Raw genomic sequence first — 15,939 nt, 5'->3', positions numbered from 1 at the left:
AAACAAGTAAAAAGGGGTTTAGTTCAGCCGGGCCGAACTTTGGATACCCACCACCTCGGGTATATATGTAAATCGCCTTTCACCAAAATCCGGTGAAAAATGCATATCTTATGCCCCATAGCAGTTATATCGGAATATGTTCCGATTTGGAACAAATACTAATAAGTACAACCATATACGATCTGAACCATATACGACACGGATGTCGATAGGCCTAACATAAGTCACTGTGTCAAATTTCAGTGAAATCGGAGTATAAATGCGCCTTTTACGGGGCCAAGTCCTTAAATCGAGATATCGGTCTACATGGCAGCTATATCCAAATCCGAACCGATTTGGCCCAAGTAGCAGAAAAATGTCAAAGAGCCCAGCACTGTCCCAAATTTCGGCGATGTCGGACAATAAATGCGCCTTTATGGGCCCAAAACCTTAAATCAAGAGATCGGTCTATATGGCAGGTATATCCAAATCTGGACCGATCTAAGCTAAATTGAAGAACGATGTCAAAGGGCCTAACACAACTCACTGTCCCAAATGTGGCGAAATCGGACAATAAATGCGCCTTTTATGGCTCTAAGACCTTAAATCAAGATATCGGTCTATATGGCAGCTACATCGAAAACTGGACCGATCGGAGTCAAATTGCAAAAAAGATGTTGAAGGGCCTAAAACAACTCACTGTCCCAAATTTTGGCGAAATCGGATAATAAATGTGGCTTTTATGGGCCTACGACCCAAAATCGGCGGATCGGTACATATGGGGGCTATATCAAGATATAATCCGATATAGCCCATCTTCGAACTTAACCTGCTTATGGATAAAACAAGAATCTGTCCAAATATCAATATCTCTTTTTTTAAAGACTGTAGCGTGATTTCAACAGACAGGCGGACAGACGGACGGACATGGCTAGATCGTCTTAGATTTTTACGGTGATCGGGAATATATATACTTTATAGGTTCGGAAATGGATATTTCGATGTGTTGCAAACGGAATGACAAATACCCCATCCTTTGGTGGGGGGATAACAAGTAAAAGAGTGGTAAGTTCGGCCGGACCGAATCTAATATATCCTCCACCATGGATCGCGTTTATCGAGTTCTTTGCTCAGCATCTATTTGTAGGCAAACAAGGAATAATGAATGATATAGCTATTCAAGCTATATCAAATTATGCAAAATTTCAGCCAAATTGGATGAGAACTGTGCCCTCTGCGCTCTCTCACCTCGTTGGGGAGGTATCGCACTGCGGCAAGCCCTTCGGGCGCGACTATGAAAATTAGGTCCTTCATCATTAAGCTTAAACTAGAATCGGACAGCACTCATTGATATGTGAGAAGTTTCCCCCTGTTCCTTATGAAAATTTTTTGGGCAAATTTGCATTTCAAGATTTGCTTGGCTTGGCCCTGCTTGATTTGCCCTTGAGTTACGTAGTTTTTCTACACAGAGTGAGAAAAGGAATTCCTTTACTGTGCGAGGATTGGCTTACTGCTTCTGAGTAGGGTATTTTAGTCGGTTTAAGGCCCTTCTTTTGAAGTGTCTTGATGATGGGTGGAGAACCAGAAACCGAATTTATTTGTGACGTAACGTTCGTATGTGATTTTGGCTTCGCCCTATGTCTGTGTTTCATACTGATGGGACATGGCTCCTTTAATGCTTTTCCGTATAAGAGGAATTTGTCAGTGACTGATTAGTGTGACCTGTGGACTGGAGGCATATATTGACGGAATGCCCGTACTATGCAGACATTAGGCGCGATGGGGATTGGCAAGACGGTTTGGGATTTCAGTAGGGCCCTTGGAGGCGAGACAACTGTGGCAAGGTTGGCCACATTCTTCCGAGAAGTATTTATTAGGAGACGAACGCAACTAAAGGTAGGTTCAGTTAAGTCAAATATTCGACCCAACTTATTTTATCATTTTCGCCCAAAATATGTCAAATTTGTGCATTCTTAATTTTCAATAGAAAATCAAGGATATATGAATTTGACATATTTTGGTTAAAAATAAGAAAACAACTTTGGTCAAATATTTGACTAATCTGAACGTGGCTTTAGTGGAGGCATGAATAATGGCTAGTTATCCATAACGAGGTGTTGCTGTACTGTCACAACCGAGTGATTTTGGTCTGCGCATGACATGGTGCTTGCCTTGCATATGGCGCTGCTACGTTTGCCCTTCATTGTTGGAGTCGATATATGTTGCGTAGCCCGTGAGAGCTGCCGTATCCTTTTTGAGTTTGTGTATATCGTCCTGGTGTATCTTGTTTATGGGCATACTCCGTTTGCTGGCTATAAGTCGTTTTAGGACGATTTCTCCTTTTCAAGGTGACCAGTTCGGAACTGTTTGGAGTTCAACTGGTAGTAGATTTTATGGTTATAAAGTCTGGTACCACGGGTGTCGGCAGACCCTGCAATTTCGGTTACATCCTTACAATGCTGAATCCCCAGATGGGTGTAACGTGGTGGCTGCGGTTTGTACCTAAATCATGGGTAAACCGCAAGCTTGCATTTTCAACCGAATGTCATGACCCATATATGGGAACCAAGGAGGTAAATACGTTCAAATACGCGGGGTCAAGGTAGTACTCATGTGTAGGTTACTACATGTGGGGGCGATGGTAGACCCAATGTATTAACCCTTGGGCCTAGCAGGTCTGGGCCATCATGGCAAGCAGATACCTTAAACTAGACATTCATATGGATTCTCTCTCCGGTGGTGGAGGATGAAGCCTTACACTAGCTGCTGGAACGGAACGGGAAATTATTTTCTGACGAACGTGGTATAAAGGAAATGACAAGGATCACTGGATCAAGTCCGGCTTAAATCACTTAAGAATGGCTACTGCTAGATTAACCTGCACCACTCAGAGCCAGCTATGAATAGGCGGCCAGAATTATGGATAGATTTGAATATGATGTGGCTTTTGTACAGGAACCGTAGTTGCGAAGTGACAAGATTTGAGGACTCATGATCATGCAGTTTGAAACTCATCTCTTCCCCATGTTAAGGTAAGTTTAGAAACAGTGTCGTAACAGGCACAAACTTTACGATCACTATTGGGCAGCTCAAAAACAAAATGGGACCATAATCATCCCAGCACTACTGAAGGAATCCTCAGTTAATGTGCCATGGCTTCAGGAATTCACCATAGTGGGTTTTCCGGATATGGAGGGGGTATTTAACAACATGGACCCATAACCGATTGTCGCACCTCTTGGCTGCACGGGAGTCTTCCGGTGGATAGAAAATATACTATGCGATAATATACAGGCGGCGGGTGACAAGGATTGCTGAATGCTTGAAACTTCCTGATAAAGGAAGCAATACTAGATCTCAATAAGGATGCGCGAGATTTATGGCATATTCGGAAGATATCGTGCTACTAATCCGAGGCAATCTTCTGTCGATGATCAACTGAAACATGGGAGGTCACTCAACAGACTGTCGAGATGGATTATGAGAAATAGTTTGAGTTAGCCCTAGAGGAAGATGGAGCTGGTGCTCCTCACTTGTTGCAGAAATCCTGATGTAAGACTTCCGTCTGTGGACTGGGAGAAGGCCACCCTTGCGCAGAGGTTAGCATGTCCGCTTATGACGCTGAACGCATGGGTTCGAATCCTGGCGAGACCATCCGAAAAAATATTTCAGCAGTGGTTTTCCCCTCCTAATGCTGCCAACATTTGTGAGGTACTATGCCATGTAAAATTTCTCTTGAAAGAGGTGTCGCACGGCGGTGGGCTATAAAAAGGAGGCCCCTTATTATTGAGCTGAAAATTGAATCGGACTGCACTCATTGATATGTGAGAAGTGTGTCACTATTCCTTAGGGGCAGACCGTTTCTCGTGAAACGGTCTACTCCGTTTCACGAGATATCGGCATTTCGCTAATACAGCTGACAGAAGAAGTACTCAGTACGAGGCAGTGTTGAGATGGGAATCTATACATGGACGCTGTTTAATTAGAACTCCCTGCCTTACCTTCGACCGAAGATGAACAGACGCAGTGTGTGATTTCGACAAAAAGTCAATGGTCACTTTGGAGAATAGAGTCCCTATCGCAGCATACTGGTTGTTGATAAGTCAGATACTCCATGTGCGTGAGGAAGAAACGATCGAAAGCTTGACTTGTTCATATTTAAGTCGTCTTGTGGGCCTCTTCATCGTATGAGGAAGTTTTTCTCAAATTTGAGTGATCTTCATTTGTTTACAATTCTATGAAGGAAACGAGCTGGACCAATTGTTTGATATGCCAATCGAATATTTTCTGATTCCATTTGGCTATGTCCGTCGATTGTGATATTAAGCAAAATGTTGTAAAAACAAAAAAAAAGTTTAATACACAAACAAAATCAATTCAAACAACGTAACAAAAATCTTATTTTGCTTAGTGTATGTTTTTGTTTTTCATTTTCATTTTGGAAGACTACAAATTGATAACCATAAATAATCTTAACCCAGTTAACCAATAATAAAAAATCCCCATCGAGTACAAACTTAAACAGAAAGGACTAACCTTAAGGTATAATCATGTTATCACGTGATGCTAAAACAGCCGCCGAAGAGGACAATGAGGAGTTCGAATGACTCGACGAATAATGATGGGGATCGATGAGTACCTCAACACCCTCATCGTCGTCGTCGTCATCATCCTCATCATCCGCAGAGAGTTTGCAAATTTCATCGACATCTTCTACTGTGGTAATTTGACTTGCCACACTTTGACGTATCTCCAGCTTCTGATGACTATGGGACTTCTTCATAGCCGAAGGGATGGTGGTGTTTGGGGGTATGGTGCTGCCAGCCACAGGCGTTTCTTCACCATCCTCCGGTGTTGTTTTGCGTTCGGTAGGCGTTGAGGCCGTAGAACTCTTTGATGCGGTTGCCACCAAAGCCGTTGTTGTACAAGTAGCCAATGCTATATTGGAGGCACTATGAAACTTGGCTGTTGATAGAAACGACACCTTGTTGGGTGGTGGAGGTATTGTTATGGGTGTCAATGCAAAAGTGCAATGTTTGCTGGGCGCCACCGCAGTCATGGGTGTTGTGGCCGCACTCAACGAACCGGGCGAATTAATTGTGGTGTGCGGTGAATGGCCAGAGTTCAGCGAGAGACTGGTTAAGGAAGAGGGTGTTAGCGCTGTGGCACTGGCCGAACCCGAGGGCACTGGTGGTGTTATTGTCACTATGGCCTTGGTAATGTTGCTCATGGGGGGAGCATTGCCAAAGTGAACGCCCGATGATCTACGTCTTTGGCGGTGATTATGGCGATGAAAACTTTGACAACGCGTACAAGTCCTTTCACGTTGCAGTTGTTGATGTTGGTGCTGATGCTGCTGATGCTGGTGGTGTTGATGTTGTTGTTGCTGCTGCTGCTGTTGATGGTGGTGGTGGTGATGTTGCAGGACACTGTTCCTGCCGCAGTTGCTGCTCCCACTACAGGAACTGCAACTGCTGAGCTGCCGTCACATAATCGAGCGATTGGCATCGAATTGATTCACCGAGGAGTAGCCAAAGGATGTCGAAGCAGCCACCATGGCAGCAGCCACATGACACTGTTGACAGGCAGAAAGTCATCATATTCCAAGAAGAAAAGAGTAAGCATATAAGAGAGAAAGGAAAAGAAGAAAATGCAGTAAACAATTACATAAAAATATTCGCCTTGGGTACATTTAATACATAAAACGACCATTAATTGTAATTTTTTTTAACATTTATTCGTTATTACCGCTTCGAAGAGAGGGCCAAAGAAACATTGCCAAGATTTTAATGAGTTATGAATAAATTTGATAGGTGTGTAAAGTTGCCCATAGTCTCTGCTTCTCGTTTAAAGCTGAAAACTCAGGCAACCCATCACGCACTTCCGTTTCCGGCTAAAGTTGTTTCACTTGTTTTGCAACTTTCTTTCTCTTTTTATGGCATAACCGAATTACGGCCCAGTATAATAAACGTTATTAATTAATTATTGGCCAATTATGGTTGCTGGAATATTAAAGATACATATTTTGCCTTGAATAGCCCCTTTTATCGCATTTAATGGCTTATGGTAGTTGTTTGTGTGTGGGTTTTTTCTTTTGTTTATCGGTGTGAAATGTCGTTTGTGCGAATTGCTGTTACACGTTTGGCCCACTTTGCAAAAGGTTAATTGGAGTTGGGTGTTTTTTTTGGCTCATAACATTTGTGCCTAATTGCACTGAAAATGGAAGTTTTGGAAGGTTTTTATTGTGAACTAAATTTTTGGCAAAAAGTGTTATGAACATAGTGTAGAACGGCAAATTGGCTAATAGAGGCTTTTTGTGGTTGTGTGTGCGAATCCAAAATTAAGTATCAAAATGACTGATGTTAGTAGGTGAGTGCATTGCACGCAAACTGAATAAATTTTTGAGGAAAACGGATTATATATTAAAATATCCGATGTGAAATGTAGAATTCTTAAACTGCAAAATGAAAACCATTGAATTAAAAATAATAATTAAAAACAATTAAAAAGGCGTTATGTTCGGCCAGGCCGAACTTTGGATACCCACCACCTCGGGTATATATGGAAACCACCTTTCGTCAAAATCCGGTGAAAAATGCATACCTTATGTCCTTGGCAGCTATATCGAAATATGATCCGATTTAAACCAAATACTAATCAGGACAAGTCATTGTTCAATTGTGTATAACAAAATATTGGTCTTTTTAGTACCTATATCTAAAAATAAACCAAACTGAACCATACACAACACGGAAGTCCAAAAAGCCTAACATTAGTCACTGCGTCAAATTTCAGTGAAATCGGATTATAAATGTGCCTTTTTTGGGGCCAAAACTGTAAATCGAGATATCGGCCTGTATGGCAGCTATATGCAAATCTTGATCGATCTAGACCAAATTGCAGAAATATGTGAATGGGTTTATCTTAACTCTCTTTCCCAAATTCAGGCAAAATCGGGCAATAAATGTGCCTTTTATGCGCCCAAAACCTTAAATCGAGCGATCGGTCTATATGACAGCTATATCCAAATCTGGACTGATCTGAGTGAAATTGAAAAAGGATGTGGAAGGGCCTAACACAACTCACTGTCCCAAATTGCGGCGGAATCGGACAATAAATGCGCTTTTTATGGCCCCAAAACCGAGAGATTGGTGTATATGGCAGGTATATCCAATTCTGGGCCGATCTGTGCCATAATGCAGAAGTATCTCAAGGGCTTAACTTAACTCACTGTCCCAAATTTTGGCGACATCGGACAATAAATGGGCCTTTTATGGACCCAAAACATTAAATCGAGAGATCGGTCTATATGGCAGCTATATCCAAATCTGGACGGATCTCAGTGAAATTGAAAAATGTCGAAGGGCTTATCTTAACTCTATGTCCCAAATTTCGGCGACATCGGACAAAAAATGCGCCGTTTATGGACCCAAAACCTAAAACCGAGAGATCGGTCTATATGGTAGCTATATCCAACTCTGGGCCGATCAGGGCCAAATTAAAGAAAGCTGTCGAAGGGCCTAAGACAACTCACTGTCCCAAATTTCAGCAAAATCGGATAATAAATGTGGCTTTTATGGGCCTAAACCCCTAAATCGGCAGATCGATCTATATGGCAGCTATATCCAAATCTGAACCGATTTGAGCCAAATTAACGAAGGATGTCGAAGGGCCTAACACAACTCACTGTCCTAAATTTCGGCAAAATCGGATAATAAATGTGGCTTTTATGGGCCCAAAAGGAGGATTGGTCTATATGGCAGCTATATCCAAATCTGAACCGATCTGAGCAAAATTGAAAGGGGATGTCCAAGGGCCTCCCCACTGTCCTAAATTTCACCGCAATCGGATAAAAAATGTGGCTTTTGTGGGCTAAAGACCCTAACACAACTTGTTGTTCCAAATTTCAGCTAAATCGGTTAATAAATGTGGCATTTATGGGCCCAAAACCTTAAATCGAGAGATCGGTCCATATGTCAGCTATATCCAAATCTTGACCGATTTGGGCCAAATTGAAAAGGGATGTCCAAGGGCCTAACAAAACTCACTGTCCTAAATTTCTCCGAAATCGAATAATAAATGTGGCTTTTATGGGCCAAAGACTATAAATCGACAGATCGGTCTATATGGCAGCTATATCCAAATCTGGACAGATCTGGGCCAAATTGAAGAAGAATGTCGAAGGGCCTTACATAACTCACTGTCTCATATTTTAGCAAAATCGGAAAATAAATGAGGCTTTTATGGGCCCAAGAACCTAAATCGGCCGATCGGTCTATATGGGGGCTATATCAAGATATAGTCCGATATAGCCCATCTTCGAACTTAACCTGCTTATGGACAAAAAAAGAATCTGTGAAAAATTTCAGCTCAATATCTCTATTTTTAAAGACTGTAGCGTGATTTCAACAGACAGTCGGACAGACAGACGGACATGGCTAGATCGTCTTAGATTTTTACCCTGATCAAGAATATATATACTTTGTAGGGTCGGAAATGGATATTTCGATGTATTGCAAACGAATTGACAAAATGAATATTCCTCCATCCTTCGGTGGTGGGTATAAAAATAATATAACCCCTTTCTTCGATGGTGACTATTGAAATATGCCAGAATGGGCGTGATGAAAAAAGCGATTGTAGGGGAATAGGCCAAAATACCGGGAGATTACATTCGTACAGTTTGCAACTTTTGACTTTTTAACCACACAATAAACCCTTGCTAAATCATGCTTGGTTGGCTTGGTTTCATTTCCACAAAATAGGTTTTTTTCAAAAATTTTTTTTTTTTTAAATTTTGTTCGTGCTCGTTGTAAGGCATATTCTTTTACACACTTGCCAATACATTACTTGGTTTCGATTCCACAAACGAAAGCTTTCTCAGAAAACCTGATGAATTTTGCGCCGTCCGTAGAAAATTTTCATTAGTTTTTACGCATCTTTTTATCTCATATTCTCTAAAAATCCTCTGCAAATGTCAACGAACAGTTGTTTTGTTTATTCTCTTGAAGGGACTCCTATACTTCTCAAACATGTAAAATATTAATTTATTCAATTGGTAACATTTTGAATAAATTATCCTTAGTTTAAATTGTTGAATGTTTTAGTAGTTCTTAGCAAGATTTCAGTTAAAGGACAATGACAAAATGAGCACACCAATAGTCCCATGGTAAAATGGCACATATCATGTATAATAATAATATTTTTATGGCCATGACTACGGTCAGTCATTCTTCATAACCCAAAAAAAGAAACCATACAGCAAAAGAAAATCTCAAAAAATATATAAGCCCATAGCTTAAAGTCTTTGCTTGAATTTTGTGTTGACAATGTTGCTTTTTGTATCCTTTGTAAGACATAAAAAATGCGGTGAATGGCTACAAAAGAGGCCCATTGAAATATTGGCCATGACTTTGTGCAGTCCATTCACTAAATGTAGGGCATGGTCAGCAAAGTGATATGTAAAGCTTAAAGATTAAACTATTCAAGAAATGACTGAAATACATGAAAAAAGTGTTGGTAATTTAAAGATAAGGAATGATGAAAGTCATATTTCTGTTATTTTTGCAAAATCATTCGTAGCCAACACCATGGTTGTGCTACGGAAAAGTATGTATTTGATTACAAATTTTTTAAGGGTATTGGCCCATTCGGATCATGAAGGGACATCGTATCAAAAGTTAATGGAGAATTTGATTAACTTTTGCGTCATATCATGACTTGCTTGGATGCCACTTAATATTTTGGTGAGGCATTTCCTTCTTCCCTTAACAAATTGCAAACTTTGCCCATGAACATTCCACTAAGGAACAGGGGCAAAATTCTCTCATATCAATGAGTGCAGTCCGATTCAAGTTTAAGCTCAATTATAAGGGGCCTCCTTTTTATAGCCTAGTCCGAACGGCATGCCACAGTGCGACACCTCTTTGGAGAGAAGTTTTATATGGCATAGTACCTCACAAATGTTGCCAGCATTGGGAGGGGAATACCACCGCTGAACATTTTTTCCGATGGTCTCATCAGGATTCGAACCCAGGCGTTCAGCGTCATAGGCGGACATGCTAACCTCTGCGCTACGGTGGCCTCCTCCTCTTCCCTAAACAGCTATTTTTATACCTTCCACCATGGGATGGGGATATACCCACATAGTCATTCCGTTTGTAACTTATCGAAACAATGATCTGCGACCCTACAATGAGTGTATATATTTTGGATCATCTTGACATAGCTGCTATATAATCCGATCTCCCAATTTGACTCTTAAGCCTAAAGAAAACGCAGTTAGTATCCGATTTGGCTGAAATTTTGCATGTAGTATTTTGCTATGACTTCCAATAGCCGAGCCAAGTATGGCCTAAATCTGTCAATAACCTGATATAGCTCCCATATAAACCGATTTCCCAATTATACATCTTAAGCCCTTATATGGGCATTTATTTTAATAAATCGATCTTCCGAATTTACTTTTTGAGGCCTTATATTATCCGCTCTGGCTGACATTTTGCACAATAACATCTGCTATAGTCTGTAACAATCAAGCTAAGTATGGCCCGAATTGGTCTATAACCTGATATATCTCCAATAGCATAGCAATTCTTATACATTATCTTTTTATACCCACCACCGAAGGATGGCGGTATATTCATTTTGTCATTCCGTTTGAAGCACATCGAAATATCCATTTTCAATGCTATAAAGTATATATATTCTTGATCAGCGTAAATATCAAAGACGATCTAGCCATGTCCGACGGTCTGTCCGACCGTCTGTATGTTGAAATCACGCTACAGTCTTTAAAAAAGCAGATATTGAGCTGAAACTTTGCACAGATTCTTTTTTTGTCCATAAGCAGGTTGGGGACTACCGTGTAGATAGAACTACACGTGTAGATGGGACTACACGGGTAGTACCATCGTCTTGTATAGTGTAATCTTCGTCTGTCGAGAACTGGCCTTGTTTCTAAACTGCTTACTTAGTCCAAAGTAGCGTCTGTTTGCCAGTATTATTCTTCGCTTTATCTCAAAACGGGTGTCATTCGTATCGGTTACGGCGGTGCCGAGGTAGATAAAGTTACTGACTATCTCAAAGTTATGGTTCCCAACTTTCTCCATTTTCGTTATCTGCTCGGTTGTGCATGGCTTTTTGGGAGTTGAAACCATCCATTTCGTCTTATCTCCATTTACTGGCAGACCCATTTTCACAGACTCTCTTTCGATTCTTTCAAAGGCTGCAGTTACTACTTCCGGTGACCGACCTATGATATCGATATCATCGGCATAGGCGAGTAGCATGTGTTCTCTTGTGATTAGTGTGCCATATTTATTCACATCTGCATCTCGTATAATCTTCTCCAACAGGATATTAAAGAGATCACACGATAGGCTGTCTCCTTGTCTGAAACCTCGTTTGGTATTGAATGGTTCGGAGAGATTCTTTCCTATTCTTACTGAGGGACGCGTATCAGCAAGTGTCATCCTGCAGAGTCTTATTAATTTTGCAGGGATACCAAACTCAGACATGGCTCGAAATACCTTTGAACGTAAAGGAGTATCGAAGGCGGCTTTGTAGTCAACAAAGAGATGGTAGGTGTTGATTTGTCCTTCTCGGGTCTTTTCCAGGATTTGGCGCAGTGTGAATATCTGGTCTAGGGTGGATTTACCAGGTCAAAAGCCACATCGATAGGGCCCAATTATCTCATTGACTTTAGGTTTCAATCTTTCACACAGTACGCTCGAGAGTATCATGTATGCGATGGGGAGGAGACTTATTCCTCTGTAGTTGGCCCATTCCGTCTTGTCTCCTTTCTTGTGTACGGGACATAGTATGCTGAGGTTCCAATCATCGGGTATGCGTTCTTCTAGCCAGATTGCGCAGATAAGCTGATGCATACGCCTTATCAGCGTGTCGCCTCTGGTCTTAAATAGTTCAGCGGGTAACCCGTCGGCTCCTGTTGCCTTGTTGTTCTTTAGTCGGGTTACTGCTACTTGGACCTCATTCTGACTAGGAAGTAAACATTCTATACCATCATCAGGGATTGGTTCTGCGGTATCCTCTTCGCCGCCAACATCGGACACTAGCAGTTGGGTAAAATGTTCTTTCCATATCATCAGCATGTTGTCTGTGTCAGTTACCAGATTTCCTTCTTTGTCTCTACAGGAGGATGTGCCTGCACCAAAGCCATCGGTTTGGTGTTTAATTCTTTGGTAGAATTTCCGGACTTCATTCTGACTCCTGTACATCTCAATTCGCTCGCACTCACGTCTTTCAATTTCCTTTTTCTTTCTGCGGAATAGATGTTTCTCCTCTCTCCTTTTCTCCCGATACCTCTCCTTCATCTGGCGCTTTGCTACTGATTGCAGGGTTGCTCTATATGCCGCATTCTTGGCTTCAGTAGCATCTCGACACTCTTGGTCGTACCATGGGTTTTTTGGAGCAGGCTTCCGGTACCCAAGTACGGATTTCACGCCATTTTCCATGGAGTGGGCAATAGTTTGCCACTGCGCCATTATATCATGGGAACAAGGAGTGCTTTCATCAAGCAGTTGGGTCAGTCGAGTGGAGTATGCCGCTGCCTTTTGTTGTGTTTGCAGCCTTTCAATGTCCAGCTTCCGTGCAGTGTCAGTTCGTACTTTCCTCGCCATGTTCAAACAGGTGCGAACCTTTGCTGCAACAAGGTAATGATCCGAATCTATATTCGCTCCACGGATCGATCGTACATCTAACACGCTGGATGAATGCCTTCCATCTATCACAACGTGATCAATTTGGTTTCTCGTGTTTTGATCGGGTGACAGCCATGTTGCTTTGTGAATATTTTTATGTTGAAATCTGGTGCCACTAACTACCATGTTTTTTGCCGCGGCGAAATCTATCAGCCTCAACCCATTACTGGATGTTATATCGTGAAGGTTAAACTTTCCGACTGTTGGACCAAAAATGTCTTCCTTCCCTATATTCGCATTAAAATCTCCCAGAACGATTTTATTATTATAGGCGGGGCAGCGGTCATATTATCTCTCTAGGCGCTCGGTCTGCTCGCCTTTGTCTTTCGTCGGGGCATGGGCTCAAATAAGGCTGATGTTGAAGAATTTGGCTTTTATGCGGATTGTTTTTATTACTATTCCTTTGTTTTTCATAGTAGTTCTATGTTTTCCGGCCCGATGGAAAGATCAAATGGTTGAAGACACCTCGAAACTTGGTGTCATTGATTTTAAAATGAGCGCAGAAGACCAAGGCGCTTGGAACGTTATTCTACAATAGGTTCGGCTAGTGGAACAAATATTCTGTCATAACCAAGCACGTAGGTAAAAGTGTTTCACTACTTCCAAGAATGGTTGAATATCGATGTTGTTGTTTGGCTTATAGACACAACCAAGTAACGGTTTCCTTTCCGTAGCAGATATTTAGATAAACACTCCTTCAATTGCTGCAGATATTAATCGCTGCGCCACCTACTCTGCTAAGTCTGTCAGTCCTAAAGACCATATACCCCTCAAGATTAATGAAAGAATCAGGAGTTGCCTCTTTCAGCCATGTCTCTGATACACAAATAACATTCAAACCTGATTTTTCAAAAATAAATCGAAATTCATGAATCTTTCTATTTAAGCTTTGGGATCTAATGTGACAAATCCTCAAACCACTCCGTTGCTCTGTCAAAATTCGAATGATTTTCGGTATGACCACCTTTTTTATACCCACCATTCCGTTTGCAACACATCGAAATATCAATTTCCGAACCTACAAAGTATATATATTTCGGATCGTCGTAAAATTCTAAGACGATTTATCGATATCCGTGTGTCTGTCCGTCCGTCTGTTGTAATTACTCTAGAGCCTTCAAAAATTGAGATATTGCGCCGAAATTTGGCATAGATATGTCTTTTTGATGCACGCTGGTTAAGTTCTTAAATGGGCCAAATCGGACCATATTCGGATATAGCTGCTATATAGACCGATTTTCCGATAAAGGGTCTAATGCCCATAAAACATTATTTTTCATCCGATTTTGCTGAAATTCGAAACAGTGAATAATTTAAGGCTTACCATAAACTGACCCAATATATTGTGTGGATCAGACTATATTTAGATATAGCCATATAGACCGATCTCCCGATAAAGGGTCTGAAGGCCAAAAAATCATTATTTATTACCCAATTTCGAAGAAATTTAAAATAGTGGGTTATTTTAAGTCTCCCGACGTCCGACCTAAATAAGGTTCAGATCGGACTTTATTTAGATATAGCTGCCATATAGACCGATCTCACGATAAAGGGTCTGAATCCCATAAAAGCTTTATTTATTATCCGATTTCGCTGAAATTTGCAACAGTGAGTTATTTTAAGCCTCCTGATACCCGAAGTAAATATGGTTCACATCAGACTATATTTAGATATAGCTGCCATATAGTCCGATCTGCCGATAAGGTATTATTTCTTAACCGATTTCGCTGAAATTTAAAACAGTGAGTAGGTTAAGACCTCCCAACATCCGACCTAAGTATGGTTCTGATCGGACTATATCTGAACCTCACGATATCCGACCATAATATGGTTCAGATCGGTTTATAATTAGCTACATCTGATAAAAAGACCAATATTTTGTTTTACAAAATTAAATAGTGACATATATGTTAGACCACTCAATATCCGTGCCAAATTTGGATGCTTAAGTTCTTAAATTTTCACCGGATTATCATGAAAGGGGGTTTACATATATGTACCCGAGGTGGCGGGTAACCAAAGTTCGGCTGGGCCAAACTTAATGCCTTTTTACTTGTTTCGGATTAAATTATAAATGAAAATTCTACTCATATCGCTATCTTATCTTTCCCCTCCCATTCTTATAATTTAGTTATTACAGTTTAAGTTCAAATGTATAAAATAATTTACCAGGAAGAGTATTTTTAGGTTTTTGTTTTCTGACACACATTGCCATTATGGATGTTCTGCTGTTGTACGAGTTTAGGAGTAGTATAAGTGACTGTGTGTGCGTGTAGTTGGTGTGACGTGGTGTTAGTGACCCGGTTTCCAGTTCCGGTTGTGCTGCTTCAGTAGTTTGTGTTCAAATCTACCGGGCCAAAAGCTAAAGATTCACTAGTTGAATAGGCCAAAGGCTAGGTATATTGCAAAGAGTTAGAAGAATAAAACTTTTTTTTTCAAAAAACAATTTCACTTAGTTATGGTTATAGACAAAAATAGATTGCCTGTGTGTGGAAACAGCACGTAAGGGTAATTAAGTTAATTTAGTGCAAAGCAAATATTCTCCAGAATTCAAGGCGGCAACACAAGCAAAGCGTTATAATTCAAATAATCGATAAAAGTTTTACAATAATTCTTGGAACAAGCGATAAAGCGAAATCACAACAATCAACACCTTTGGGTATAGCAAATAAAAAAGAAATGATAGAATGAAAGAATGAGAGAAAAAAGGAAAAGCGGGGAAAAACGCAAAGTCATTTATAACATTTGTTCATTGAGCATAAACGTGAGAAAGTTTTTTCTACCAAATAATGTGGGTGGCTTGAGTGTGGTCATTCTGCTGTGCCAATAATTCAAATTCATTTCTTACAAATCTCTTGCAGGGTTTTCTATTCATGTTTCCTATTCTTCTTTTTCTATAATTCTTACCATTTTCACCCTCAAATGTCTTGATGTATTCCATATAAACCACTACCGGCTATAGTAGGATTAATTCAAGGAAACCCAATGAATGTGGCTGGAATTAGTCTCATGAATCTTGTATTTGCAGAATACGGTGGAACGAAATTAACATATGTTAGGATGAGATCAATAACCTACCATTTGTAACAGTAATTTGAGATATGGCTCTTTGATCTTTCTTGGTCGTTTTATTCAATCTAACCATGTCTGTCCGTCTGCCCATGGAAATGAATTTAGCTTTAATCTGCAATAAGTTCCTTAATAGCTATTCCCATGCCGAATTGATTTTTTTGCCATG

At 40.6% G+C, this 15,939-nt stretch overlaps 1 protein-coding gene across 2 annotated transcripts in view; it reads right to left on the bottom strand.

Annotated features, from left to right (window-relative positions):
• Positions 1–888: 888 nt before the first annotated feature.
• Positions 889–15,939, bottom strand: part of LOC106087268 (dopamine receptor 2) — a 161,551-nt gene continuing 146,500 nt past the window's right edge. The window contains exon 5 of one of the 2 annotated variants that reach the window (XM_059362565.1): positions 889–5,554. In XM_059362565.1, coding sequence (XP_059218548.1) covers positions 5,465–5,554 — 90 coding nt within the window. In that variant the 3' untranslated portion in view covers positions 889–5,464. Of the gene's footprint in view, positions 5,555–15,017; positions 15,095–15,939 lie in introns of those variants that run through there. The other variant, XM_059362566.1, reaches the window with a different exon arrangement.

This window comes from Stomoxys calcitrans, chromosome 2, assembly GCF_963082655.1.
Source record: "Stomoxys calcitrans chromosome 2, idStoCalc2.1, whole genome shotgun sequence".
Taxonomy (NCBI): Eukaryota; Metazoa; Arthropoda; class Insecta; order Diptera; family Muscidae; genus Stomoxys; species Stomoxys calcitrans.
This window is presented reverse-complemented; position numbering and strand designations above follow the sequence as displayed.